At 39.4% G+C, this 27561-nt stretch overlaps 1 protein-coding gene across 1 annotated transcript; it reads right to left on the bottom strand.

The window, feature by feature from the left end:
* Positions 1 to 2311: 2311 nt before the first annotated feature.
* Positions 2312 to 27352, bottom strand: ISX (intestine specific homeobox). The gene is made up of 5 exons (XM_026052241.1): positions 27181 to 27352; positions 20306 to 20542; positions 7004 to 7152; positions 3277 to 3393; positions 2312 to 2548 (listed from the first exon to the last, which is right to left on the bottom strand). Exons 1-5 carry the CDS (start codon positions 27350 to 27352, stop codon positions 2312 to 2314), a joined length of 912 nt encoding a protein of 303 aa, XP_025908026.1.
* Positions 27353 to 27561: the final 209 nt, after the last annotated feature.

Below are 27561 nucleotides of genomic sequence, written 5' to 3'. Positions count from 1 at the left end.
CTGATGACCTTTTGCCGGGCAAGTTTCAGATATTATTCCCAAAGAAATATTTTAAGCGTTAATATGGAATTTAGGAGGCCCCAAAAGCTGTGTGTGCYGAACCTGGCATTTTCTGAAAACAGAGCTCAGAACAGTGCATAAGTTGGATCCTAGAGATTAACACAGGCATGAAACAAGGGAGCTTTTTATTTTATTTTATTTTTCCCTTGCTTTGATTATAGGTATTGGATGCAGGAAAAGGGAAAGTTGCCAGTTTCTGACAAGATGAGATGCAACTTGGAAGTCCAGGAGATGCCAGAAACTGCCACAATAGTTTGTTCTACCAGCTCCTCAAAATAAATTTACAAATATTATGAAAAATAAACTGAAAATATCAAGCCCTAGGCKTAGGTGGATTTATATGGGTGGAGAAGATACACATATTCTGAAACTTGGAACTGCAGTTTGGTGGTGGATTCTGAAACTTCATAACCAAAGAGAAAAAACAAGAAAATTTTTCTGAATCAAACTATGTAAGTATTGATACTATTTGTGAAAAAAAAAAAGAATTCTAAGGTATATAAAGGAAAAGCAAATAAAAGTTTTTGATTTTTTCTGAATAAAAATTRTCAGGTTTATTGAGCAGCTCTCCTTCTGGTTGCTCTGTCTCAAAACAGGGCTTCTAGATGATCTCATGTGTATTCCCTCAATGTGAGGCAGTGCTTCCAGATCCTGGTACTACCAATCATCTTTCACATCTTTTGTCAGAATTATGCCTCATTTTCTTTAGAAGCTTGCAGAGCCWCAGCTGTGTGGAAGATACCTGTTGCACTGAGACAATTTACAATCTAGAAACTGCATGAATGCATGGACTTCACCCAAATTGTAAACTTAAGTGTGAACAYGTTTCTCTCCATAAAATGCGCTCAGGGCACTTGCTGTAAAGGTGCACAAGGTGAATACCATAACTAATTCTTGTTATTTTTAATCAGTTACATCCTTTAACTTCTGAACTGAGCTGAGGTTTAGCCCTTTGTCTGGCTAGACCATGTTTCAGATGTTAGGCAAGATGCTGGGGATGAAGAGGACATAGACTAAAGATTCTAGCAGAAAGGTGCAAAATGACACAGTACATTAGATTTCTGCTGAATTGTTTCAGTTTAGAGAAATGAAAGCTCTTCAGGCGAAGGTTTTGTCTCTTTTCCCGTTCTTCCTCCCCAGATGTCTGGAAGGGGGACCACATTTTAAAGGTTTTGCTCAGTAGCTTTCCCTGTCAGTATGCAATATGTACTGTGCTCACAAGACTGAAGAAGGCGTAACCCTTTAAATAATRCTTTCCAGTTATGCTCCCTGTGAAAGCTGGTGGAAGCAGAACTAGACCCTGAATAAGCAGGAGAAGCAGCCATATGTTGGACGGAGATGAACATTATGGAAATGATAAGACTTACAGACATTTGGTATGTGGGTAGGCCAATCTCATTATTGATCTACAATTAAACCAAATGGAGGGGTCATACCCTTCTATTAGGTGTAGTCGATTAAATTCAGTTAGACTGTCTCTTTTTGTTATTATTTCTGATGGATGGAACTTTCTTAATTCAGGTCAAAAAATGAGAGGCTTCCTCATAAGCATTTTAATTAACARATGAAGAATTCTCTTGTCCCCAGAGACTGACAGTATCAAACCTAGAGCTCAGTACTACTCCCCTTCTCAGACTGTCATACTTTTAAGCTCAAATTGTGTTTATGACTCTTTATTCAACTCAGCTAACAAATCAGACTCACCCACCTCCCTCCCTAGTCCCTAAGAAAAAGTAAAATACTTTAAAAGTTTTATTTTTGACCTAGACATGTTCTTAGTTCCCCAAGCAAATGAGGACCAGAATGCACAAGGAAAGCAACCTAAAACTGCTGAGGTAAGCCCTTTGGTGTGGACCTCAGGCCTGTTCACACCTCATCACAGGTGTTTTCTCTGCTGCAAGCCACCTCTGTAATAGGATCATCCAATGTTGTCTCAGGAGTAAAACTCCAGTCTTTCTGCATGCTTGCTCGATGCACTTTTTTTGCCAGGTAGAGCCTCTCAGTAAAGTTGTTTGGTTTCTGCAGAGCATGTTGCTCCTMATATCAGAGGGGAGCTTCTTCCAAATCTGCGCTGGTTCACATTCATATTTTCTAGGCTTCTTGTAGTGATATTTCTGTGCCAAGCTGATTTCACACACAGGCTATTCATCATCCYGCCAGGCTTCTTCGAGGAGACAGCTCACCCCAAGTACCATCATGGATAGTAAAAAAGGATGCCCTTGAAAATCTCCAAACTCTGCTATATCCTCCTCTATGTGGAGCTGCCACAGCCATTGCTCTGTTCCAACCTGTGGGGCAGCAAGGTGTTGTAAGGAGGATGGTAGTTGAAGACCAGATAAGGTTTAGGGAAGGGTAGGAGCTCCAAGTGATGAGGGGCAAAGGAGAGCACGCTGGGCAGCCAGGCTGTTGTCAGATGCCCTTGTAGTGGTGAGTAGTATCCCACAGCAGGAATGGTGGCAGTGAGTTTTCTGGGCACCAAGCTAGGAACCTTTCAAATATAAAAATGAAGTCTTAGGTAAATCGATACAGACTTTGAGTCAGATACAATCTACAGGCAGCTTTATTCATTTCCACAGTTCTCAGTACTTAAGAGGAAATGTTTAAAAGAATGGATTCCCTAAAATCTAGTGATGTGCTGTCATTCAGGGGGAAGAGGCAAAATACCCTTTGCTCAAACTGTGGAAAATCTCCTGGCAGGCAAAGAGCCTGTGTGCCAGCCTAGATAATACTAACCATCGTGAACTTAGCAAGGACATGGTCAAGAGCAAAAAATCTCTGATCAGCCTAACAAGTCTAGACATAGCAAAGAGATGTTGMCCGTCAAAAGAAATAAGATATTTTGGTTGCAAATATCATATTTGTTCCTATTTAGAACATTTTTCATTTTATGATGTTTTAATCCAAAGTATGATTTAAAGGAAAATGATAGGGAGGTACCACATATATATACAAAAGAGTATTCATTTCAAGAAAAATGTCATATTACTTATTCCTAAAAGGAAATGCATTGTTCAACCACATTTGCTGGGATCTRTCTTGTTCATATTGCCATTTTCTTCCTGTTCTGTTCTCTGTGTCAGAGATAGATAGTACCATGTGAAAAAGCAATCCAGAGAAGAATAGCTTCTCCAGGAAGCTACCTTTCACTTTTTCTCCCTCAGGGGCTACATAGCTCCCCACACTCCCTCAAGGGTACACATTGGTTCTGTAACTCACTGTGATATCTGCTTTGGGAGCAGGAATGAAATCAACTTCTGTCAGGTGCTGAAGACCACCAAAGTTGCCAGATTTTTCATTTTTCCTCCATTTTGCTCGCTGGTTCTGGAACCAAATCTGGATACAAGGAAGGATAATTGAGAAAGAACAAGACCTAAATACAATGAACAAGAGACATAGRAAGAACTGCTCTTATCCAATTATTTTCCTTACTCTTTTAAGTAATGCATAACATTGGCTTCCAGCTCAGCAAAGCCAGAGTGCGAACCTGGGCTTTGATACAGTACCTTCCTCCCTCTCATTCTATATAGTGTATAGGATCTCTGGACTTTTGTGGCAGTCACTTTTTTTTGACGGCTCACAGAGAACCCACTATTTCCTTGGTGAAGGAAATACCTTTCAGTGCTTTTCTGAGAAATCAAATCCTTCACAGTCTACCCTTGACCACAGTCAAGGTGTTTGGTATTCTGCTTTTCYGAAGAAGTGCACTTGCTGTGTGTCAGGGCCCTTCCACCTGCTRGGTGAACAGTTAGGGAAAAAGGTCCACTTAGAAGTTCTGCTGGGCTACAATAAAAGTGTCACCAGTGGAGCTGTAGAAACAGCATTCTTTCTATATTTAGCTGGTAACATTTTGAAAATCCCGTAAGTGACCTAAGCAAAGAACCCAAGGGGATGCAACCTTCTAAATCACTCAGGACTATGGACATGTTACCTGCCATCTCCTTTGCACTAGACAACAGAGAGCTAATTTTCTCAAAGGAGATTCTTTCATCTGTCAGCTGATTTGATCTTTCTGGCTTCTGGCTGAGCCATGCAGGTATTTATTGTACAACCACAACAGTACATCTTTTGCATTTCTGTGAAAAGTTGCATTCCCCTTCCTTTGTAGACAGATCATTGCTTATTGAATGCAAGCATTCGCTTTCTAGGCAAGTAGTTCAAGTGAACACAAGGTCTATGGTTTGGGTCTATGACCCAAAACAGATACTATTGAATGTATGTGTGTGTATATATAATAATATATTTATGTTTGTGTGTGTGTGTATGTGTATGTGTATATGTATATGTATGTGTATGTGTGTGTGTTTTTTTTAAATCCAATAATGAACAACTCAATTATTTTTGCATCTCTTGCCCAAGAAGTAATGGGAATGTCAGGAGACCTCTGCTGTATTGCTGATAGTATTAGTATCTGAGGTTAGTGAAAGGTCAGCCTTGTTTATCTGGGTTTGCACGTGTTTGAGAACTGCTTAGTCTGTATCAACTGTTCAATTCCCTTTCTACTAGGTAAGTTATATGGTGAAAGAGCACCATGAAATGACTTTACTCCAACACTGATAAAGTGGCTGAGGGCAGACAGGGGACTAAAGCCAAATTCATGCTTTGAAGTGTTCTTTCCAAAGTCTGCATATGGGCTAAAGTTCTCACTTCATGTATTTTTCTAATAAAGTGACAGCTCTGTTCACAGCTGGCACTGTCTTTTTTTTTTTTTTTTTTAATTTCCAACCAGCCCTCAACAACCTTTACCCCTAAAATGTTTTTTTTTTTAGTGTCCATTCTGAATTTCCCTTTCTGAGATTTCAGTCTGTTCCTTSATGCTCTATCCGTCAAAGATATGAAGATACCAATATCCTTTGCTTTCTGCACTCTATTAACCTTCAATTTTCCAGTGTTCCTGTGTGATGGCACTGACATAGAATACAATATGMTAGTGTGTGTCTATGTAAGTTACATCAGTGCTCAAATGAGGTCTGAGTCCCTCCTGCCTGAGATTCAGCAAGGGGCTGTGTTTGCCCTTTCTGTCTCAGCACTGGCCAGGAAGAGGGTGAAGGAGGGAGCTCAAGAACCTGTATGAAGAATCAACAACTGAAAAAAGGAGTKCAAGGGGTAGGTGTGTTTGTTGAACACCCCATTTCAGAAGACTGGCCTCGCTTTGTTAATCTTTAAGATTATCTCTTTGTTGGGTTTTTTTTGCAGACACATGAGCGATGATCCCGAGCAGCCTGTATCCAAGCCTCAACCTTTTCATTATTTACCACCTCTATAATCTTATTACCATTTCCTAACTCCATCATTAAAGATTTCACTAACTGAGTAGTTCATATTCATCCTTGTGTCAATAGACATTACCTTGAAAATATCCTCATCAGCTATCAGACACCTGTTAGGTACCCAGATTTTTGTGTACTGGGATATGTCCTCTTGACTTCGTCTGTGATGTCATTCCAAGTGGATTTCAGGACTAAGTGGCGTGTCCTTATAGAGACATGCCATCAATGCTATTGCCTCTAGCAACACTATACATTATCTCATCCAAAAATGATGAGTTTTACAAGATCTATTTTCTATAAGCCAGTTTGATAAGTATTATACTACTTTAATTCTTCATTAACAGAAACTCAAATCAGCTTTATCACTGTTTTTGTCTAAAATCAATGTTTGGCTGACAAGCCAAACACCATCTAGTTGTCCTATTTGCTCTCTCAAATACTGACACAATATTAGCTCTCTTCCAGGCCCCTGGAATTTCTCTTGTGTTCCAGGACTGATTAAACATCAACAYGGATGACCCAAAGTGCTTCTCAGGCAGCTTTTTAAGAACTACTGAAGGCAAGTCAGATAGATGACTTGATTTAAAAATATCTGCAGCAACTACTGTTTAACATTGCCTTGAAGGAGTGTTTCATCATCCTCACATGATGCTACTAACTTCATCTGACATATTTCCAAGAATATAGAAAAAATAAGGATTGACCATCTCTGCCATTGCTTCATTATCCTTGACATTGTTTCTATAGAGGAACAGATCAACAAAATAGTTCGAGTTCTTTTGTTCTTATGAAAATCTTGGTCTTTCATGTGATTTGGCTTTCAGTAGAGGACACTGACCCAGTTTGCACTTTATATCACTGGAAATACATATTTTTGGAAATGCATTGTGGGTGAACTGATATCACTAATGGGCACACTACAGCTCTGCTGTTCCAATTTCCCCTGTCACCTAACAATGAAGCAGTAGCATAATGGTTATTTGATAGTCCCATGTATGCCGCAGTCAATAAACTGCTCTGTGTTGAACTTTGAATGTTAGAGTGGGATTTCTATACAGAAATACACTGGTAACTCTAGTGTTTTGGCAAGTAGAGAAATTGTATGCCGCTGCAATCATCATGATTGCTGGCAACATGAGTGACTGGCAAACATCAATTTTCAAAACACAGCAATGTGTGCATTTTAATGTAGCAGACTGCGTACGCAGTAAGTGTTTGGTGTTAGATTTTGATCCCTGTCAAAAAGATTTCATTATAGCTTGTGGGGGGACTGGACGAGTTTTCACTGACTGAAATTACACTCAAAATGCAGAGCAATTGAAGAGCATTTGCATTTGTGCAATTATTTTCACTTTTTATAGTAGAAGTATATTAGTCTATAAAAGATTGAAAAACGATTAATAAATATTTTCATAAATGGCTGCTTGGTTATTACAGAGTTCAACAGGTTGATCGTAGCCATCTGTAGGTCCTATTTGTTATGTGATTAATATGCTTAGAATTTCTGTTAACCCTTTGGTTTATTAATCCTGTCTGGGTGATACTGGCCTTCTCTGCCAGGTTTCACAGAAATCATGTATTTCATTAAATGTGCCACCCACACATAAACTATTAATAATGTATCCCGAATGAAGAACTGATGTGGTGGAACTTAGCCCATTGGACCCCAAATATACCTGCACTCTGGCTTCTGGGAGATTGATCTTTGCTGCCAGCTGGTTGCGGATATGGATATCAGGGTAGTGAGTGACTTGGAAAATCTTYTCCAGTTCTTGGAGTTGCTCAGCTGTGAATGTTGTCCGGATTCTTCGTTTCCCTTTCCTCTCTGTGCAAACAAGAAAAGGTAATTGCAGTTTATAGAGAAAGAGTATATTCAGACAGGGCCACAAGAAGATTCAGGGATCCAATTGGTGTAAATTGCTATGCAATGGGGATGGCATCACCAAAACCTTCTAGAGATGTGCTTATCATAGGTCACCATCTCTTGACCCAGCCATGAATGTGGACTGCATTGTTCAGAGGGTGAAAGGTGTATAATTCCAGGACTAATTTCATTGATCATTTTTGTGCCAATTGCTACACAAATTAATTAGTGTTAGATAGACTTTGACTCCTTTTTGCTCATGTCTATCACAAGTGGACAATGCTTCTTTCTAATTCATATTCCTTTACAAACCATTTATGAAGAAACCCTTCATGAAAAGGGAACTAACTCATTCCATTTTGCCTTGGTGCTATTCTYGGGCCCACAATTAATCACCATTATCCTTTCGGTTTATAAGTTTTACTTTCCTGTCCCATTTCCTGTCATACTGTCCATACTAAGCTTTCCTCAAGTTCTGAAGTATAACACACTCAGAAGAGTAGTTTGAATATCCAAGTTCACCTACAGTCTTTTAGTAAATAAAATATCCATGTTTTCCTGAAATTTGGGATGATTTTTTTCCCTAATCAGAAGACCATGAATCTCTCTGGGCAGAGGGAGAACTCTAAGTAAATGCATTCATTATTGCCCTTAAGTGTCACCAAGAGAACCATYGACATCACTGTCATTCTGCCACATGAAGACCTGCATTAATACTTTCCTCTGTATTCTTGTGTCGACAAACCTTCAGCTGTTTCTTGTCTTCTAACATCCTTCAGCAAAATTTGCTCCCATCTCTTTGCCCTGCCCAAGCCAATCAGGCTAATCCTACTCTAAAGCAACTGACTCCCAAGCTCCATGATACACAAGCTCAGAGCAGTTGAGAAACTCCAGTGTGAGTGGATATTTGCTTGGCCTAATTCTGAGCTAGATCTTTTTCTTTTGTTCATCCACTGAGTTGGATGACTATGCTCTTTCTGTATGTGAGGAAGATCAAAAATACTCAAAGAATATYGACTCCAAACTGATCACGTGGCTTCTGCTCTCMTTTGCTAYCTATTATTTCAGCAGTGCTTAGTGATAGCCAACGGTTTCATTGCAAATGGTAAGCACTGTGATAGTTACTTTAAAAATGTTCTCTCAAAAGGAAAAGACATAATGGTCTCCTGATTACACTGTCGTGATGTGGGGACCTTCTGGACAAGTTTGACCTTAAAAGCTGCAAAGCAGAGACCTTAAAACCCACAGACGAGTGTATGGAGACCTTCAGATGTGAGAATACTGCATGGAGTTCTTAGACTGCTCCATAATTTATTGCAGTATGACCGCTGTAATAGGCTTTTCCCTCAGTATACCCACACCATTTTGAAATGCTTTTCTACACCAGGGCATTTCATTTAGATCTTGAACTGTGTGTGCTACTTTGTATAAATTAGAATCAGATCTGGATTGGTCTCTGACATAATGCTGAAGGGCTTATGTTTTGCAAGGAGAAAGAAAAGGAGTAGTAAAAGTGAGTTTTAAGGCAGCTGTTCTGCAGAATGTGGAGTACAGCGCCATTACAAAGTCTGTCTTTCTGGTGCACAAACAAACAAAAAAAACCCCAGATGTTGAATAATCAGTGTAAAAAAGCCATAGCAGAAGTTTGTGAGCTGCGGGTTTTTTTTACTACTCAGCTTGCTAACTGCAGCCTGATAGCACAAAAATTCTAATCTCAACATGGATTACAATGAGCTTGCTACTCAATGACCTGAGGTAATTGGCAATGACATCATGTTGCTGAAGAAAATGACCTTTTTCAGTAATTGCTTTTGGTCTTCCATGGTCTGATGAGAGCTACCATTTCATATCTTGTAACTAGATGCATATACTTCCTAATGGGAACCGCTACTCAGAGAAGGTTAGCTTAGTCCCTTCAAAGAGATTTTGCTCTTTCTTTTTTCCTTTTGTACAATCATTAGCATAAACTATTCCTTTGGAGAGCTAAAACAGTGAAAAGGTAACTAAACTTCCTAGCCAATATAAATTGGACTCATAGCCAACAGGAAATGATATCTCATTCTGTAACGGAAGCACAGAAAACACAGAACACAGAACCAGAACACAAGGAATAAATAAAGGAACACAGAAGGAACACAGAACACAAGGAATAAATAAATTGCTCCATCCCCTTGTTGCAAGATGCCTACGACATGATATTTGGGGATCAGTAAGTAAATATATTCTACTGTGAATATTTTGTCTTTTCTAAACACTTCAGGCACTTTCAAATGTAAACCAGTTATGCAAGAATAAGTGAAGGCCGTCATTTATCATAAACACTGTCAATATTCCCATATCTCAGGAACAGCTTAATAAAGCTCTTGTCCAACATAGTTAAATATCATTGGATTTTTCACCAGCCTATCAAAGTAMCACTCATTAGACTGCATCCCTGGTTTCAGCCCCCAGGAAAAAATGCCATTTAAAATGAATCTGAATGACACTCTTGGGGCAGTGATCTGAAATGGGACATATTTTTATGCATATATGCTGAAGATAGCAATGGGATTCTGTCTCCTAGAAGCTCTGATTACCAAGTTGCGTCAGCTTGAACCGTCCCAGAAGACATATAAGGAAAGGAGAATTTATTCCCATATGGAATAAAATGAAAATAGTGATTATCAGTGCAGAGAATATGAATCTCAGGATACTAAGTCCACTGTGAATATGACAGTGTTGACTTTGTTATGGTGTCTCTTCTCTGCAAGAGTTTCACCTCACATGTCTTTGTGGTGCCTGGCCTTCATATCCTCCTGGGAGATACTACCGACAGGTAAGATTGAATACTGAGGTGATAATTTTGTCAAGTACATCATGTTCTTTTATGCAGTAATGAATCTCCCTGCTATATGTGTATCACTACAAATATGGTATTTGTATTTCCTTAGTACAGAGCAATTCAAACAGAGTATCCAGACAACAAATGAATTTTGCCCTGACCCKGACATTATCTTGGACATCTGAGGTCTCCCTGAGATGTCTTACATGTCTCCCTGAACACTGATCTGAGCTCCTGAATCTTGCCAGAATGGGAAACTTGCTTTCTAAATTTATGAGAAGCTTCAATCTACCTCCARCATTCCCAGAGTGGAGGAAGCGATCCAAGAATTCTGTAGCTTAAACTGTGACCATCTTTACCCTATATTCCCAAAAGCACCAAGAGTCAGAAAGCCTTCAGGAGAAAAAGAGCAACCCTTCCCCTCTGAAAAAAAAAAATCTGAATTATTAAAATAATCAATTTATATGTTTCTTTTTTTAAAAAAGTGTACTTCATTAACTGAACTAAAATTTTATGAGTATGCAAAAATAGAAAGGAACTATCGACATTTTAAAATCTAATAAATCATACCAAATGAAAAAGTGTATTTTAGTATTCCGTTAGAATACAGCAAACTGGCTTAGTACTGTATAAAACTTTCTGCTTCTTATATTGACCATTCTATTCCCGATAGAATTAGGATAACTAAATGAGGTTATGATAGGAGTGAAGTGAAGCTGAATACCAGGGGAATCAAGATCTCATTGCAGTCAAAGCACTATATAAACAGGTAGCAATCAATAGTTCTTGCCTGCAAGCACAGGCATGACAACTATCACCACCACCTCATAATGTGGAATCAAAGCTAAAATCAAGACTTTTAGAGCCTAAACCAGAGGCTATTACCCAATCTGGAAAGGAATTGCTTACAGTATTAGAGAATACTAGATGCTGGGCTGCTGTTCCATTAAGAATATGTCATACACACCTGAGATAGAAACAATACGGTAGATATCTATCCACGGCTATCAGCTTAAGAAGTTCTGACTGCTGCCATGACACTTTGTGCAAAGTTCATTGGAATAATCAACCTACGTAGGCTCAAGAAATCAGGTGTAACAAGCAATGCAGTACCATCTCTAGAGAGACACAAGGTGAAACAAACTCAGTAGTGAAGTTTGAGAGTATGTATATATCAACCCTAAAAAGAAATAATTCAGAATGAGAAGACCAAGACTGTGCATAGGTACTTACAGCTGGAGCATAAACTTTTAGTGGAGATGGGATGTCTTAATGCTCCTGAGACCCTGTCCCTTTCTCCTGAGACACATGGTATTTTGAGTCACGATGAAGATGGGCTGAGGAACAGAAGCACCTRTTAATGTTTTCTATGACACTGGAAGCTGAGAACTGTCCAGGACCAGATAGCAAGGCTTCAGAGAGAATAGGCCYTTGAGTTGCTGCTGTCTCATATGACCTTTTCAGTACAAAAATGACCCATATAATCAGGAGATGAGCAAAAGAACCCTCTACATCAGTGCRTTCTCCCCAGTTGTCCTTCCTGAAAGAGTATAGAGAGCTGTTTTACAGACCACATGCTTATGTAAGGGATAGCATCTATGCAGTGCAGTGCTCAGAAAGGGTCATGTCTAGTGAAACCAAATTTTCAAAATTGGAACTTGTCAGATTGAACAAAATAAAAAACCTGAGGTCGTTGGTGGSCCAGTAGAGACTGAGGGACAGCCTTTGATTTCAGCTAGAAATAAAATTAATTTGCTAGCGAAATAGACTCTGTCAACTAGTCAAGCATTTTTGCCAGTAGGAAAGCTGGAAGAATGTATTTTTACTATAAGTAATCACTCATTCTATTTTTGTTTCAAAAAAATTCTATGGAGAAATCTGGGACTATATGTTAGCATTTTCTCCTACAAGAAAAGACTTTGTAGTTTTGATACTCTCCTTTTTCTTGGGATCTTCAGAGCTGAGATCCCATAGCAAACAATGGCATTTAGAATCACAATCTAATGAAGAATGTGTGTGGAAGATAGAAGACTAGAAAGTGTCAGAAGTGTAACACTGGCTTTACAAACCTGGCTGTAGAGTCACCAGGGAAATAAGACTCTGTCTGAGTTTCCTGAGCTGTTTTCTATATAAAAGCTGGGGATATTCAAGTGTGCCTTTATGCTCTGTGAAAGTCATTTGCAGGTTAGCTGACTGCTGAAACCAAGCCCRAAAATAACGTACAGCAATATATGTCAGTATTTGCTGATTCTTAGAGATAAGGCTGTCTATACGTCACCTTACTGTTGACATTGGAAGGGTTAGATTTTTCAATCTGATAATGCAGTATAACTCCTTTAAATTCAGTGACAAGCACATTTGTCCTTAGTGAATCTGGCTTTATTATGAGATCACACTTGGAGCAAGTTGAAAGACGTGAACTTCATAGAAATAGACTCTTCTTGGAGAGGTATAGTAAAACAAAAGATACTGTAGACACAGGTTCTCGTAAGGTAAATTCTGACTAGGTATTAGGAAAAATATTTTCACCATGAAAGGAACCAGATGCTGGAACATGGGTGTGGAGAAACTGTGAAATATGCATCAYTGGAGTTCAAAACCTGACTATACAAAGCCCTGAGCAACCTGATCTGAACCTTGTTTTGAATGAGGGTTTAGCCAGATGATCTCCCCAGGTCTTTCTCAATTATCTGCTCTATTATGTGATTTCTTGTCTCTAAATATCCCCATGAATTGCAATTATACAAATGTTCTTTTCCTAAAAAAACACACAGTGTTTCAGGCCATAATACCGCTCCAYCTCAAAGAGTTTGATTTCCAGTGCACTATTTTGGTGTAGTGTACAATGGCTTGTTTCTACCACCAAGTAATAATGGAACCATAGGATATTAAACAGAGGAGCAAAGGAATACCCCTGACAGCTTCTGGTATCTGACTTTTCTGAATAAAAGCTGTTTAGCTGCTTCAACACCATATTTTTGCAAGTTCATTCTAGACCATTTTCAGTAGTAGGCAAATAGTCTATATTGCACTATGTGCAATTGTGTCTTGGCTATCCCATRTTCGTGAAGCAGCTAGATAAATGCTGGGTCAGGGAGATCTTCTTTTGCAGTACTGCAATTGCATCTTCCATTTCCACTTAGTCTTTCAGAAGTTTAAAAAAGAAAACCCCCGAAACAAAAACTCCCAAAACAACAACAACAATGACAACAAAAAACAGGAGGGTTAGAGATCACTGCTGACACTTCTTTACTTTAAAGTGTGTAATCTGGGTAGGTGAAAACTGATGGGATCAGTTTATCTTGATTCAGTTCTCTGTCATTTCTGGACAAACACCCTCTCCCTCTGTGTGATAACTAGATACAAAGATCTGGACTCTTCCTTGACTAGAGAAAGCAGTTATGTAAGTAAACAGTGGCTTTAGCTATGTATCCTTAGAAATGCTATAGTCCCTGCGTAACAAATTTGATTTTATCACTTGTTTCTCAAAAAGAAACTCAGGAGCAACGACAAAGAGCCTCATTGTAGTCTATGCTGGGTTCTATTTTTTCCTTTTAGCCTCTTTAAAAGAAGTTCTTTGCTCTCTTCCTTTTAATTCAACCAATTATAGTGAGTCTCCTAAACAGTTCTCTCCTGTGGCTTTTCCTAACTCTGTATTCTTGTGGTGACTTCCATTTGTGGTGGCTAAGCCACACAGCAAAAGCTACTRAGGTTCTATGATAGAGTTATTAGAGAGTGCTGATGGCATTAGGACAAAATGTGCTTGTCTGTGTACAGAGATATGTGTGTGGCAGTTGCTCTCCTAGTTAAAATGATAGCTCACAGTTTTCAAAAGAACTTGTGCTGCAATATTTAGTTGGGAGCATGACAGTGCAGTTTATTAAAGTGTTTCCTAACCTCTTGTTAAGAGGGACTGGCATAGCCAGGGAGACAGATCCTAATTGGATAAGTAGAGGTGCTCTGGAGTGAGCCTTGTGTTARCAAAGTGTAGCATTTAGCATCCAGCTGCTGGCTTTTGAGGCATTGCAGTAGTTGTTTCAGGGCAGCAGAACTCAGACTTTTAGAGGCTTGACTTCCCTCCCTTCAATCCAAAGCTCTTTGTCAGAAAGTTGCCTTTCACCCAGACACAGAATAACACAGCCTAATTGCTTGACAGCCAGGCTGAAAAACAGCAAGGTAGAGTCAGAAATGCTAAAAAATATCAGTCTAGAAACCTGTTTAGACAAGGTGTATCATGGCTATTTTCTCCTTCAGTGAGAAACCATTACACAGTGACCACCATTTTGGTATGGTATCTACTGAGCCTCAACTGATAGAAATGTAAAGACCAAGGGAAGAGAAACCAGGCATGGAGACTGAGTAATCAAATCAATTACTTTCAGGATGGCTAATGGTAACTGATAGCCAGTTCGCTTTTAGCAGAAGAGCAAGCACCTTGTATACTCTGGTGTTTATATAATGAACTCTTCAGCTGAGGAGATAGAGCACAAACAAGTAGATGTGCACATATATAGGGAAAAAGCCATGGGGAAAATCCTACCCTTCTCAAGTACTAGCTTTCTTCAAAATCTGCCCACATTGGTATCAAACAATGCCAGCCTCCTGTAAAGCACTGTTTCTTCACAAAACTAAGCAGGGATAAGAATGGTCATCTAATCTAAAGACAGGGAAACTCAAGGGCCCTCCCAATCCAGCTTCCAGAGGGAAGATGAAAATTTGGTGTGTTTCTTTACCCTTTCACCTGAGTWGATTTTCTCTTTTGCAGATCTGCTAGACTTGCTGACCACCAGAATAGAAGAAGGAGGCCAGGGGAACTACTTAGTCTACTTTTCAGAGGAATCAGCTGGTAGGAGATGGCACACTTGAAGTGGTCCATGTTGAGAGTTCACTGTTCACTGCTCACCTGAGCCCCTGGTGAATATAACCATCTTCCAGCAAAACGATAATGATGTTTCAAATGCTGCTGTGTGCTTTCCCCACTCAGCTACATCTCAGTCTTGAAYCATACCCTCTGTGAAAGTTTTGCAGTTGACAAACAGGCACTCTAAAGGTATATTTTTATTCACAAGCAGTGAATAATGGAAGAGATATGACCAAAGTAATCCAATAATGGTCTCCAAAGTAAAAAATAGGTTCCCCATTCTCTCTGGTCAACCAACTTAGTAAGAAACAGCTATTTGTTCACAGAGAAAGAAGAGCTTACTGAAGGTTGAACAGCCACATTTTTTCCACTTCTTACTGTTCTTTGTGATTACTTGTACTTGCAAACTTCTAGACATCAGTCAGGCACACTTGTTTACATCCCTGTCTCAGAGTTTCTGCTCCCTCCAGGAAAACATAATTCCGTCATTATTTTAGTATGTGGTCTTTGCTGTTTCCCATTTCAGCATAAAACACTTGGTAGCACAGTAGATGAAAGGCCTGTCCTCAATTTTAAAGAAGAGTAATTAAAAACACCAGATCCTGGGGGTACRATGTAAAGATCTTATACTTTTGGGAGAAGCCAGAAAGTACTCTTAAGACCTTTGAAATGAATTTATCCAGAAGTGCTGTCAACTTTACAAGTGGTCATATTGTACATATTTGATTAGTGGGAGCAAATTAACCTCTGGTTTATGTGAAATGTTCCCTCTAGATACAAAATGCCCAAGAATGAAGGGGCTGCTGGAGAGAAATACCCAATGTTGTATTTGCTATTTAAAAAAAAAAAAGAAAAAGAAAAAAAAAAGAAGAAAAAAAGAAAAAACAACACAACCAAAATTTATGCTCTTCATTTGTCTTCAACTGTAAATGACTTTGCTTACGTCAGTCCTTACTCATGTTAGTGAGATTTGYGCATTAACTTAGTCTAGAAATTGAGAATAAAAGTAGGTTCCTTGCCTCCCATTTTACATATAGAGTGTGATTATACACAATCAGTCTTGAAAGAGGGAGAAAAACAAAGAACTAGCCTTCAATGATGTCTCTGGTAAACCCACCAAAACAAGGACAATAGTCTACTGCATTTCTAAATTTATGTTGGAATATTGTACTTTAGAGACACATGACTGCTGGGACTATTTACACTGACAAGCAGAAGACTGATGACACAGCTAATGGCAATTAAATTATATATATAGGCATTTATACCCCCTCTTCCCCTTCCTGTTCATTTAGAACTGCTTCCTTTTGTTCTGCAGGACAATGGGGTGGGTTTGCTTTTTTTCTTGGTCCCATTGGCATATTCTGGGCAGCTGATGTTTATCTGGGATTATGATTATACRGTGCCTTATTGTCTCCTAAGTGTTTTATAAATGCATTAGGATAAATCAGCATATTGGGGAAAAGGCTGTTCTGCAACTGATAAACCATGGCATTTCACAGAGATACAAGGATTTGACCATGTTGTCTACAAATGAACACTACGAATGAATTTATGGCTTCAAAGAAAACATAATAGCTAAGCTAAAAATGACTGCAACTGGCATCAGTACAGAGGGGATGTGATTTATACTGAAGGTTCTCTGGAACAGGGATTATTTCTGTATTTTCTAGTGCCTTATGATTATCACCAGAATTCGGTAACACATTTTGGGGTCCAAAATGCTCTTCTAATAATAAAACTATCAGAGAAATAAAAGGACCTTTGAGTTCACAGTCAGAGGATCTCTGCTAAAGAAATATTTGGGTGATGATTCGTTATGACAAACGACTACAATGAGTAGTGGAGGCATGGGCTACAGGAAATAACATTGTCCAGTTGTTCCAATACCTTAAAATGTCCAATTTCTTGTGGAATTAGCAGCCAGCTTCATTTATGGAAATCTGATATACCTTGTGTTTGAATTTTTGCCCAGAGAAGAAATCCCACAGTATTAGATACACATCCAACTCTTAAAGTGATGCTGCTTTCTTGCATCTCCAAGGCACTAGCTTCTCTCTCCATGAAGCAGAGGGCTGGAACCACAGGCTTAACAGCCTATGAAATAATTGCAATGCTGGGCACACTCATCCACTGCACTGCACAGACACATGAAAAGACACATAAAAATCCCAAAATATACATCAGACACTACATGCATAGAAAACCTATAAAGGTCTGAGCTAGGCTAGAGTCCAGTATGTGGCAGTATCCAGCAGAATCTGTTGTAGGTCAGACAGGTATGAGGGTCTGTAATCCTCTCAAGGTCTGGTTGCCCTGAACAGGTTATATCTTACACAGAGCAGAAAAGGAATTAAAACAAAAGCAGGAGATCAGTATTTAATGTAGACATCTACACTTTACTCTGACGAGGCCTGACAGCCACGAATGCCAAAAATGTGCCCTGCTTGTATGCGAAGATCCTGGCAGTGTTGGTGGTTGTACATGGCAAAGAGGTAGAAGTGAGCTGGCCCAAGTAGTGTTTGTATCCATGGATCCAAATAAGGCCTTTTTCATTCTGGTCTCCTAAAAACTGTTTCAGCACTTCTGAGAACCAGGCCTTCTGAGAAAGTTTTACTGAACTTTTTATGCAGATGGAAACAAGTGAAAGCATTCACATTCAGAATGATGGCTTCCAATTTGAAGTAGGGGGTTAGCAAAATTAAATGTCATTTTAAGCATCTGTCTTATATCCTAGGGCCTTTTCATTATTTTTTTGCTGACAATGCAGCCTGAAATGTCAAAGTGCAGGAGGCATTGCTTCCTGTAAATAGTTTATGATAAGGACATAATTCTGCTTAGTTTAAATGACACTGCATTTCTGAACTGCTAATTGGCAAAGGACGTCTTGTGGGAAAAGTGATTTTCTATACTTACTTTTGGGAGTAATGACCACAGTGTTATGGGCTTTCCTAAAGGTACCTTCTTAGTCCACACTTAGGACTCATAGTCAGCATGTTCTTGTCATCTCAGACCACTCAATTGCAAAGGGCCTATTACCAAAACAATCTCAACGTCCTCTTTATCTTTCTCTTCCTATTCAAAAAAAAAAAAAAAAAAAAAAAAAAAAAAAGTAATCCCCAGTTCTCTTCTTTCTCTAAAGATTCTGTAGTGTGCTTGATTTCTTCTGCTCTCTAAAAACTCCATTGACAAGTATACTTTGCAGGGACCTTCTTCCAATGTTACATTAGTGTTTTATATAAATACAAGCATTCTGTGAGAAACAGATGAAGAATCTCCAAGTTAAGGACTAATGTCCATTGAGTCAGAAGCTTTATAAGAAGCTGATAGCATCCATAAATACCYTCAAGGCAGAAAGAGCAGAGAGACTTTCCCAGCCCTGAGACTGGTCTTTCTTCTGGAGGTAATTGCTGCAGTCAAATTCTATGTGGCAGCAGGAATCCACCCTTSTGGATCCACCCTCAGCATATGTATTGGGGTTTTGGTACCACCTTAGTACCTTGTTAGCAAACTCCTAATAGGCCCATAGCTACTGTGTTTACAGATACTGCTACTGGCCATGACTCAGAAAGATGACTCCAGCCCTCGTGGAAGGCACGAGTAGAAGACCCCCAGCCCTTCTCCCCTACCTTTAAACAGAGGAAGGATGCAGGAGCTTATGAGCTCCAACTCTTTGCTAAGAACAAAGAGAATGTGAACTGGATCCGAAAYAACATTGTTTGTGTGCAGCAGGGAAAGTGACAATCCAGTCCTTTATTCGGGACTCCTCTCCCTCATTCAACTAGTTTCTACCCAAAGTGCACAGGAACCAGTGTCCTAAAAAAGGGCAGATTATTAAACCTTTGCTTAGTTTCAAAATCCAAATGCCAARTGGGAACAAAGAGATTTTGTTTAAAATGTGTTTAAAATATCAATTGTCTTTGAAAGGATCTGATTAGCTCCACTCACTTTTATGTGGGTAATTACCTGCTTCCCATTTGCCTTGCTGTTACTCAACACTGTGCAAGTTGATGAAGTTGTCTGCTGAGTCGGGACACTGAGGCCCAGCCTCCCTCCCCAGWCACCACTGGAAAATTACCTCCCTATGTTTACCCTGTGGCTTGAGATTTCCTTCAGCATAAAATATGCTTGTGTTTAAATACTTAGAGGAAATTCTGAATGCCAGATACATATGACTGAAAACAAAATAGGCAAGGCAAAAAAGCATCTGCTGAAGGAAGTCAGCGGTGCGGGGAGCAGTAGCTATAACCTACTTTTGTACTCTTTTTAGTGGCATCAGCGCCTCAGCCCTAGCTCTTACTTGGGGATGCAATATGCACTTTTAGTCTGCTACCATCAGCTGTCTGATAAGAAGAGGTAGACTAAAAAAAACAGGTATCCTCCCCTGCATCATGACAMGCTTCATCTTGCAAGGAGGGAGGAGGTTATGGCAGCTTGTCACAAGACTTACATATACCATGGCGACACCAAGAAAGAGGCTTTTCTTTCAAATCCATTTCACAGGAAGATATGTTTCCCCTTCTGACTTTAAGAATATGGGCTGAGGAAGCTGTCTTCAGTCACATGAGCTTATAAAGAACACTCAGTGGTTTTCACTGAAAATTGCTTCTTGCTTGAGAAAGGAGTGTCCAGATAACAAACTATGTGGGAAGCATCTTATTGCTGCTGCCAAGAACCTGTTTTATCACGTGCAGGTCTTGTCACCTGCYGGCCTCTATTAACTCTTTCTGAACTGTAAGAGCAATTTTTGTTATGTGTTACTGATGAATTGCAGCTTGTCTTTTAGGAAGTCATGTCATTCAGCTACCACTGGTCCTTCTGTGCGCACAGGTTCTGTGTAACATATTGGCAAAGCATATTGGTATTGGCCTTTACTGTGCCTAAGCCCTAGACTCACTCAGGCTCCTGTTTATGACTGCTCACAACTAATTAAATCTTGCAGACTGGCCAACACGATGAGGTCTGAAAATGTGCTCRATGCATTCTGCATGCCAGACATATTGCACATCAATAATTTGCCTGTGCTTTAGCTGATGACCTCTTCATTGCCTGTGCAGTGGGTCCAAGGTGAACAGAACACATGGAGCTGATCTGGCATGTTCAGTTGACTTGCTTCCCAGGTTGTGCAATGCCCATTCCTGGTAACTCTGTAGATCAACACCCAAAGTAGGAGGGCAATAGACTGACGTATGAGACAGTCCTACCACTGAAGATGGTAGAACTTGGCAGGTCTGAGATAGCACTTTTGCTCAAAGGGTGGATTTCCATACTTTGGATGGTGAGATTGAAGGTTCAGCGCTGTGACTCAGCCAGGAGTTTAGGAGTAGAAATATTTGTGATGTCTGTTGCTAAGTGTTGCCCTGTAACAACTTTTAAGATAACAGCTGTGTTTCTGAGCACTCTGGGAGAAAGTTAGATCTCGAGGCTCTCACYGTGAAGTGGATGATCTGCTGGGAAGTCATATAGCTGATCTTCCTCWTGTTTTCTTTTGCCTTCTAGGTGTTCACATCCTCTGTCCTCATCCAGAAGGGAAGCCGAGCAATCAGTTAGGCTCCTGCAGAAAGCTGACCGCCCTGTCTTTGCCTTGGCTGTAGGTGTAGGACGCATGGCTGGGTGAAACTCTTTGACTGAAAGTAACTCACTGTCTAATTGACTCCTGCTGCTGGAATCTGTGAAGCACACAGCACAGGAGAGCTTTGGATAAAGTAGCTATCATTCAGTRCACCTTCCAGTTTGCAGGAAAAAATAAAYAAAAAAAAATCAAACAAAAAAGATGTGGATGTGTTCTAGCTACCTTAACAATTCAAGCCTGATTGTAATTAAAATAGCTTTAATCTTTCTGTACTATGCATCAGTGCCATGTTGACATTAACTTGACATMTGTGGTTCAGGGAATGATCTTGGTGAATGTTTACGACCAAAAATCTAACCTGTGTTTTCCATTCCTGCTACCTTAATACTTCTAAAGGCTCTTGTGGGAGATTTTCAATAGAGAACAGTACAGGCGAGAAAACAGGACCTAATGATCAAGAAGGCCTCCATGCTAGCACCCAAATCACCATAAGCTCCAGTGCTTTACCATATATGCCATTGATAGCAGCGGTAAAGGCTCAGATTTGACCCTTTAGAGATGAGATAACAGAATCTGTGCTGCCTTAATGGACAGATCCAGAATTTGATCTAGTTTTCCCCCAGTCCTGAAATTCTTGGCTTGGAAAAGCAAAGTAACAGGCAACACATAAGCAGTGTAGATCCACTGGAGAGTTTAGGCTGCATAGTTAATGTGAGCCTGAAGCTAATGTGACAACACAGATTTGGCTGTTATTAGCACTGAAGGACATTGAAATCCTGATGCAATAAGGACTGCGCTCTTGAGAGGTGACCTGTATCTAGGCTCTGGGGTGTCCAGCACATGCAGCTGTTCACTCTCTTCTCTCATATCTAAATAGCAGCAGGTATGACTACGTCAAATTTGAACCCAGTGCAAGCCAGGCAAACCCTTCAGCTATGTCTGTCATCTCTTTTTTATTTCCTCTCCTGACAGTTTGCTGGTGCAGGATTTAGAGTTGGCATTTAACTTTTTAGGCTTTTCAGAAGAGTTGTTTTTTTTTCTTTTTTAATTTTGGCTAAATACCATGTTCTATTTCTACCAAGCCTTGAAGCAATGGTAATTGTAACATCTGCAGGCAAATGCCGTATTCTGCTCTCAGTAAAATCCCAGACAATACGAATTGCACAGAGGGCTGAAGCTATCATGAAGGAAATATAGTTGCAAGAGCTTTGGAAATTAACCAAAGCCTCATGTCTATAAGGGATGATTGTTCAAATGTTTTCTTTTCAAATTATCACAAATCTTTGGAGAAACTTCTAAATACAGTTTTGTGATGCCAAACAATGCTGACTTTAAAAATGTGGTACAGGTCCAGTTCTATGTCTGTGGTTTAGTAAGAGGTATATTGAGCACACTGGGATTCATTCAATTCGTTTTGGGCCAATTCTTTTTGAGGTCTGTGGTGAGAAAACAGCTGGACTTTGAAACAATGTTTGTGGGGTAAAGGAGAAGGATAGGCCTGGAAGTGGTTACTGATATAGACCTGAGGTTAAAGAACCTGCTCAAAAACTCAGAGGATGTCTGCATCAGAATACTTCTTAGTTCAGGATTTTTCAGTCTGCTTTCTCTAAATTGAAGAGCTAGCRGTAGCATTCCCATGTTAGATGAGATGCTATGGAGATAAATATGCTGCAGAACTGATGATGCTTATTTCTTGGAGCAGTGAAGGACAAAGGAGCAGTGAAGGGTACCTGACCAAGCTGCTCTTAGGGGCATTGATCACAGCTTCCTATGAGCAAAATTGTAATTTTCTATACAACAGAGGTCTTCTTATGCTTCTTCTTCCTTCATGCATTGCCTTCGATCCCAAAATATTTGAGATGACCACATACACCAGTGATGAGCATGACATATATCAACATGAATAGAATGAACAAGAATAATTATAGACTGAAGAAGACAAAAGAGAGAGGGAACAGGAGACCATCCTAGGCAGATGTGAAAATAACAATGTGAGTGTGAAGTTATGGAAGGGACTGGGGACATCTATTCTTTGATACTACAAAGGCAAAAAAAAAAAAAAAAAAGAGTAGTGTGATCCATAGGGAGAAGCTGAAAAAATCAAGGAAGTAGTTTTCTAGAGGATGGGACTAAAGATAGATGATACTGTGTTTAAAGTACACATCTCAAAGGAAGGAGCCCCAGGTTCTACCCCTCCTTCTATTGCAGCACCATATGGTGCTTCCTCTCTTTCTTGAAAAAACAAGGAGACTGTCCGAAGTGGCAGCTTTTTAGGACAGACAATATTTTTCAGTGTGTATTCATGTGACTCCAACAGAAAGCTCTGAAAGGTATCTACGAATTGGAGTGGGTAAAATCTCCTCCGGGGAATGCAGTTTTATTCTTTTCTTTTTGCAGCAGGAATGGTGATGAGTTTTCAACCTGGTGCAACACAAAATATTTGTTACTGTCATGCACGGAATTGGCTTTGACTCCTGGCTCAAAATGGTCTTTCTGGCTACACTTTCAATTTGATAAGAAAGGGTGGGAAAATTCTCTCTCTATATATGTAAATATATCTTTCTATATGTATCTATACTTTTTTGTTGTTTTTGTTTTTGTAAAAGGAGGTTATTTCAGAAAGTCTAAATTCYTTTTAAGCTTCTGATTAAGGTCACAAATGGAGATTTCACTAGTCAGAATCCCCTTTGAATTTAGGCTTCAAGCAGATATTTAYTGTGCTGGTTTTATCTAACTTCTTTACTTTTTTTTTTTTAGTTGGTTTGCCCTGTAATAGGTGAGGTAAACTGGTGATGTTGACCAGGTGGTATCTATTCAGTTATGCTCTTTCATCTGTTTCCTCATTTGCAATGAATCTGGGTGGAGTGTCATTAAGGGCGAAGTAGAGCAACCACTATGTTGACATTTGTGTGCACAATGGCAGTTGTTTTCCTATTTATTTGCACACCCTTACTCAATGAGACATAATGCAGCACAAAAAAAAAAAAAAATAGTTACTGTGTTGATTACTACTCTTAGAGTTAATTTCCCAGAGGTAAGGTCCACATCCCAAACTTTTCTTGACTTTACAAATGAATTCCTGATGGTGGAACCTCACTGAGAGAAAGTGGAGTTTTAAAGAAAAACATTTCAGACATACTTTCAGGTCTATTGAAATCAAGTTCTCAGGAATTTAAGAAGGGTCAATCTGCTTAATAGATCACCCTGCATATAAAATCTGTTAGTGTCATCTGTTTAAAATGAGAGAGTTGACACTAGGTGAAGACTGGCGTTTCCTAGGTGTTTATTTGTGTCCCTTGCAAAGGTTTGGTTACCCTTTCTGGTCTCCATGAAAGAAAAGAAGAGGGAAAAAATCTGCCCTGAAAACTAAAATTGACTTCTTGGTCACTGTTTCTTTTTTTAACATAGTAGGAGTCTTTCAAAATCTTGAAAAAAAACAAACAAACAAACCAACTTCATATCACAGGCTGCAATTCCAGACCATCTTGTGGTCATGTTTGTACAATAAACTCATAGATAGCTAACACTACAATTGACACTGCAGGAAGACACAAGTTCTTTAAAATCAAATCCCAATGGAAAATAGAATCATGAACTGTGGATTTAGGGATCAGACCCAGACCTCTTCCCATCTGTGATCACATCTTGCCTCAGTTTTTCATATGAGGCTGTCTCTGTACATCAAAACATCCCTTTTCTGGAAGAATCGTAGAATAATTAAGGTTGAAAGAGACCTCTAGAGGTCATCTGGTCCAAAACAGCTGCATTACCTTGGGGAAGGACTCCAGTGTAAGTTTTGCCTATCTATTTCCTTCATTTTTTAACATTCTGCACTGCGTCTTCTGCTTTTCTAGTTCTACCCATCCCTTCAGCACTTAGCAGCTAAGCTTATATTGGTCTTAGTCCTTTTGCTGTATAGATCAACTACCCAGATGGATCATCCTTCCTGGCCTGAAGTATGCACCTCATGAAAGTCACAGGAATATGTGTATTGACGACCCTTGAATGTTGGTCATGGCTCAGATACATATCATATGGGAGCTGGGAAATACTCTTGAAATACGTAAGATGTAAATGATAAGACTAAGCCTTGACCTATGGTACTTCCTTCTTTGACACAGCTATACAGTTCTGAGAAAGCAGCTGAGTTTATATCCCATGCTGGAATTTTGAACAATTTCCCTCACTTAATTCAGTTCCCTGACATTGGTCAGTACTAAGCCAAATTAGATATGATCAACTATTTACATAACGTGTTTAATTCTAGTGTTATATGGCATAAAGTTGAATGATGAAATACAACAATTATGCCAAGATATATAGCATAGTATATTGCAGTTTTGAAATAAACCTTATCTGCAAAACCAGTCAGTTCTCCTGGGAAAGCAAATGGGTAATTAGCTTATGCATCTCTTTGGTGTTAGTAAGAAATCTATAATGTCACCATCCAACAGTGAAAAAGCTCAGTTTTTATCCTCTTTTGTTAAGTCACTTATCAATTACCAAAGCAATGTTCAACAATGCTTTGGAATATCTCTACAGCTTTCTTATGTTTTTCCCTGCTTCAGTGACAGATTAGTAAATTTTTGTGTGTATATACTATTTTTATTAGTTAACATTTTACATTGCCTTAAGTACATTAAACTAATCTTGCTTCCAGGACCATATCCGCTTTTACTGCTACAATCTCTCTCTCTAGGTGATGAAGTTTCTTCTTCTGGTACTTGATTTATTTGTTGATTAGTTCTTCCCTTTTACTAGAGGACGTGGGGAGCAATTACAACTCATCAAGTCAAAGGCAAGGTCTGTTTTTTATAAAAGATGCATTGTTCTCAGAGTCAAAAACTGCATGTACTCTCAGGTGGAATAGTGTGGGGTGCGATTGCACTGGCAGTATATTGCAATCCCAGGAACCCAGCACACCCTGCATATAGATTTGTTAGACCTCGTGCATGGACTGACATGGTCACTGAAGGTGCTCTGTGAAACAGCACTGGTTATCTTGAACATATTCATAGCAAAACTTAAAATAAATTAAAATAAAAAGGTCTTGTCTCTGTTGGTTCTGGCTTTTCCCTGCACCTGRCAATCTGCTTCTTGGACTCTTTCAGAATGTGGGTCCCAATGTTCTTGTGTTGGGGTTAGTTTATTCCTGAACAGCCCTACAAATTAGAGCTCTCACTTGTTTCTGTATCATATTAAAAGTACGGCCTAAGACAGATGTTGTTAAGGTCTAATTGGCCCCAGCAGTTTTTGAAAACATTTTGGTACAGCTCTTCTCCAGAACTATCAGCAATAAAGCAGCCAACAAACTGGTCATGGCCCTGAGCAACTTTCTCTATCTTTGAAGTTGTCCCTTCAAAGGTGGGTTGGACTTCCAGATGACCTTAAGAGTGAGTGAAATTCCCATGTATTTATGGTGAACAAAAGAATGCAAATCTTGTGCAAAGCAGGTAGAGATGACACAGTAGTGAGACTGGGCTTTAACCCAGGTGGCTTGCTGATATTACACTACTGCTTGTGGTGTTCATCTTCCTGCAATTTCCTTCCTGATTTAATCATCATTTGCAATCCAGTCTAGGTCAAGATCCACATTTGGGCATAAAAAGAGCTGAAATCATGCTAATACACAATGTTTTCATAAATTGTCATTCTTTGGGAAAGGAATCCCAGTAACTAGTATTCAGCGAAATGGAGTCATGAGCCACAAAGAATGTCTTTGTTGTGAATAACAAATCATAGCATTAGGCTTCGTTGAAAGCTATTGAGCAACAGGTGAAAAAATATCCATTAAAACTCTTGATTTTTTTTCAATTAGGTGGAAGATGCAGATAAAAAAAAAAAAAAAAGCAGTACTGAGCTCACAAAATGCTGTGGGTCTTTGCTTAAGAAATTGAAAATACAATTTCTGCATGGATAGAAATGCACTCAAGGCCAAAGTAACTAACTGAGGAAACTGAAGTTAAAAACACTGATGCACATGTTGCTTTGCTGAGAGTGAACTTACGTCAGTTGTCTACTRGCTAATTGTATTTATTTCATGAGAAGACCTACTGTCCCTGACAAAAAGGAGAAATGACTAAATGCAGATGCTTTCTCTATTTTTTTTTTTGTTCCAGCAACTGAGTTCTAGCACTCCTTAGCTATCATTACCATTACAGACCATTTCTCCTGCTTGAGGTCGAGTGGTCAGATTTATAAGCAAATGATACCAATGTAAGCCTTGGCTGTAATTCCAGATCACATTCTGCTCTTTGTATAGGTGAAACTTCAATGACTCCATTAAATTGCAGTAGTTTTAGGTTAGGTTCCAAAGTATGAGCATTTGTACTTCCTTATGACTTTTATTTTTTTTTTTTAAATTACAAGAGTATACATTTTTTTTTTGCAGAAAAGGACCTCAGGATTTTGAATATGTTTACAACGAGCATTTCACACCCTTACTGAAAAGAGCTACTTGCAATGACTGTTTAGGGGGCATAACCACCTCTCTGATGGCATTGGGGCTTCATAATGTATTAAATCCTGTCAAAGACTTACAAGAGTGTGCTGTAGAGAGAGAGCAGTTAATTAATATTATTTTCATATATGTAATTAATATATGTTGTGCATGCACAAGGAAATCCCAGATTCATGCAAAAGCTAAGCAATAAAAAAATTCTATATAATCAAACCAGGTAACTTAGGAAAAAAAAGCATTTGTATTAAGGGTTAAGGGTTATAASAGGTGCTTACCAACATCCAGTGGTGATCCTACTTTTAGGGTTGGCAGTCTCCTGGCGCTGTTGCTTCTATTCCTGATTTCACTGTTGTGGCTGGTTCTGGCAGAAGGTTTCTTTAAGATCTCCTCGATAGAAAAGGACAGGCTGGGCTTCTCCTGGCTGGCACACTCCTGAGGGTCCGTCATCTTCATGCCAAAGTGGCTGCGGGACAGAGAATCCTCTACTGCTCTCTCTGCCTTTGATACATTCCGGGAAACATCCATCAGAGAAGGAGTGCTTCTCTCCCCACTCGCATCCTATATGGGTGCCAGGAGGAGAAACAGAGGCAACGCACAGGTGAGGACACACATGTGTCTGTTGGCCAGCTTGGGACCAAGCATTGCGCTCCCGTGCC

The sequence above is a fragment of the Nothoprocta perdicaria genome, unplaced genomic scaffold, assembly GCF_003342845.1.
Source record: "Nothoprocta perdicaria isolate Ctin4 unplaced genomic scaffold, notPer1 scaffold_86, whole genome shotgun sequence".
In the NCBI taxonomy this organism is placed as follows: Eukaryota; Metazoa; Chordata; class Aves; order Tinamiformes; family Tinamidae; genus Nothoprocta; species Nothoprocta perdicaria.
Note: the sequence above shows the minus strand (reverse complement) of the source record. Positions and strands in the feature narration are given on the sequence as shown.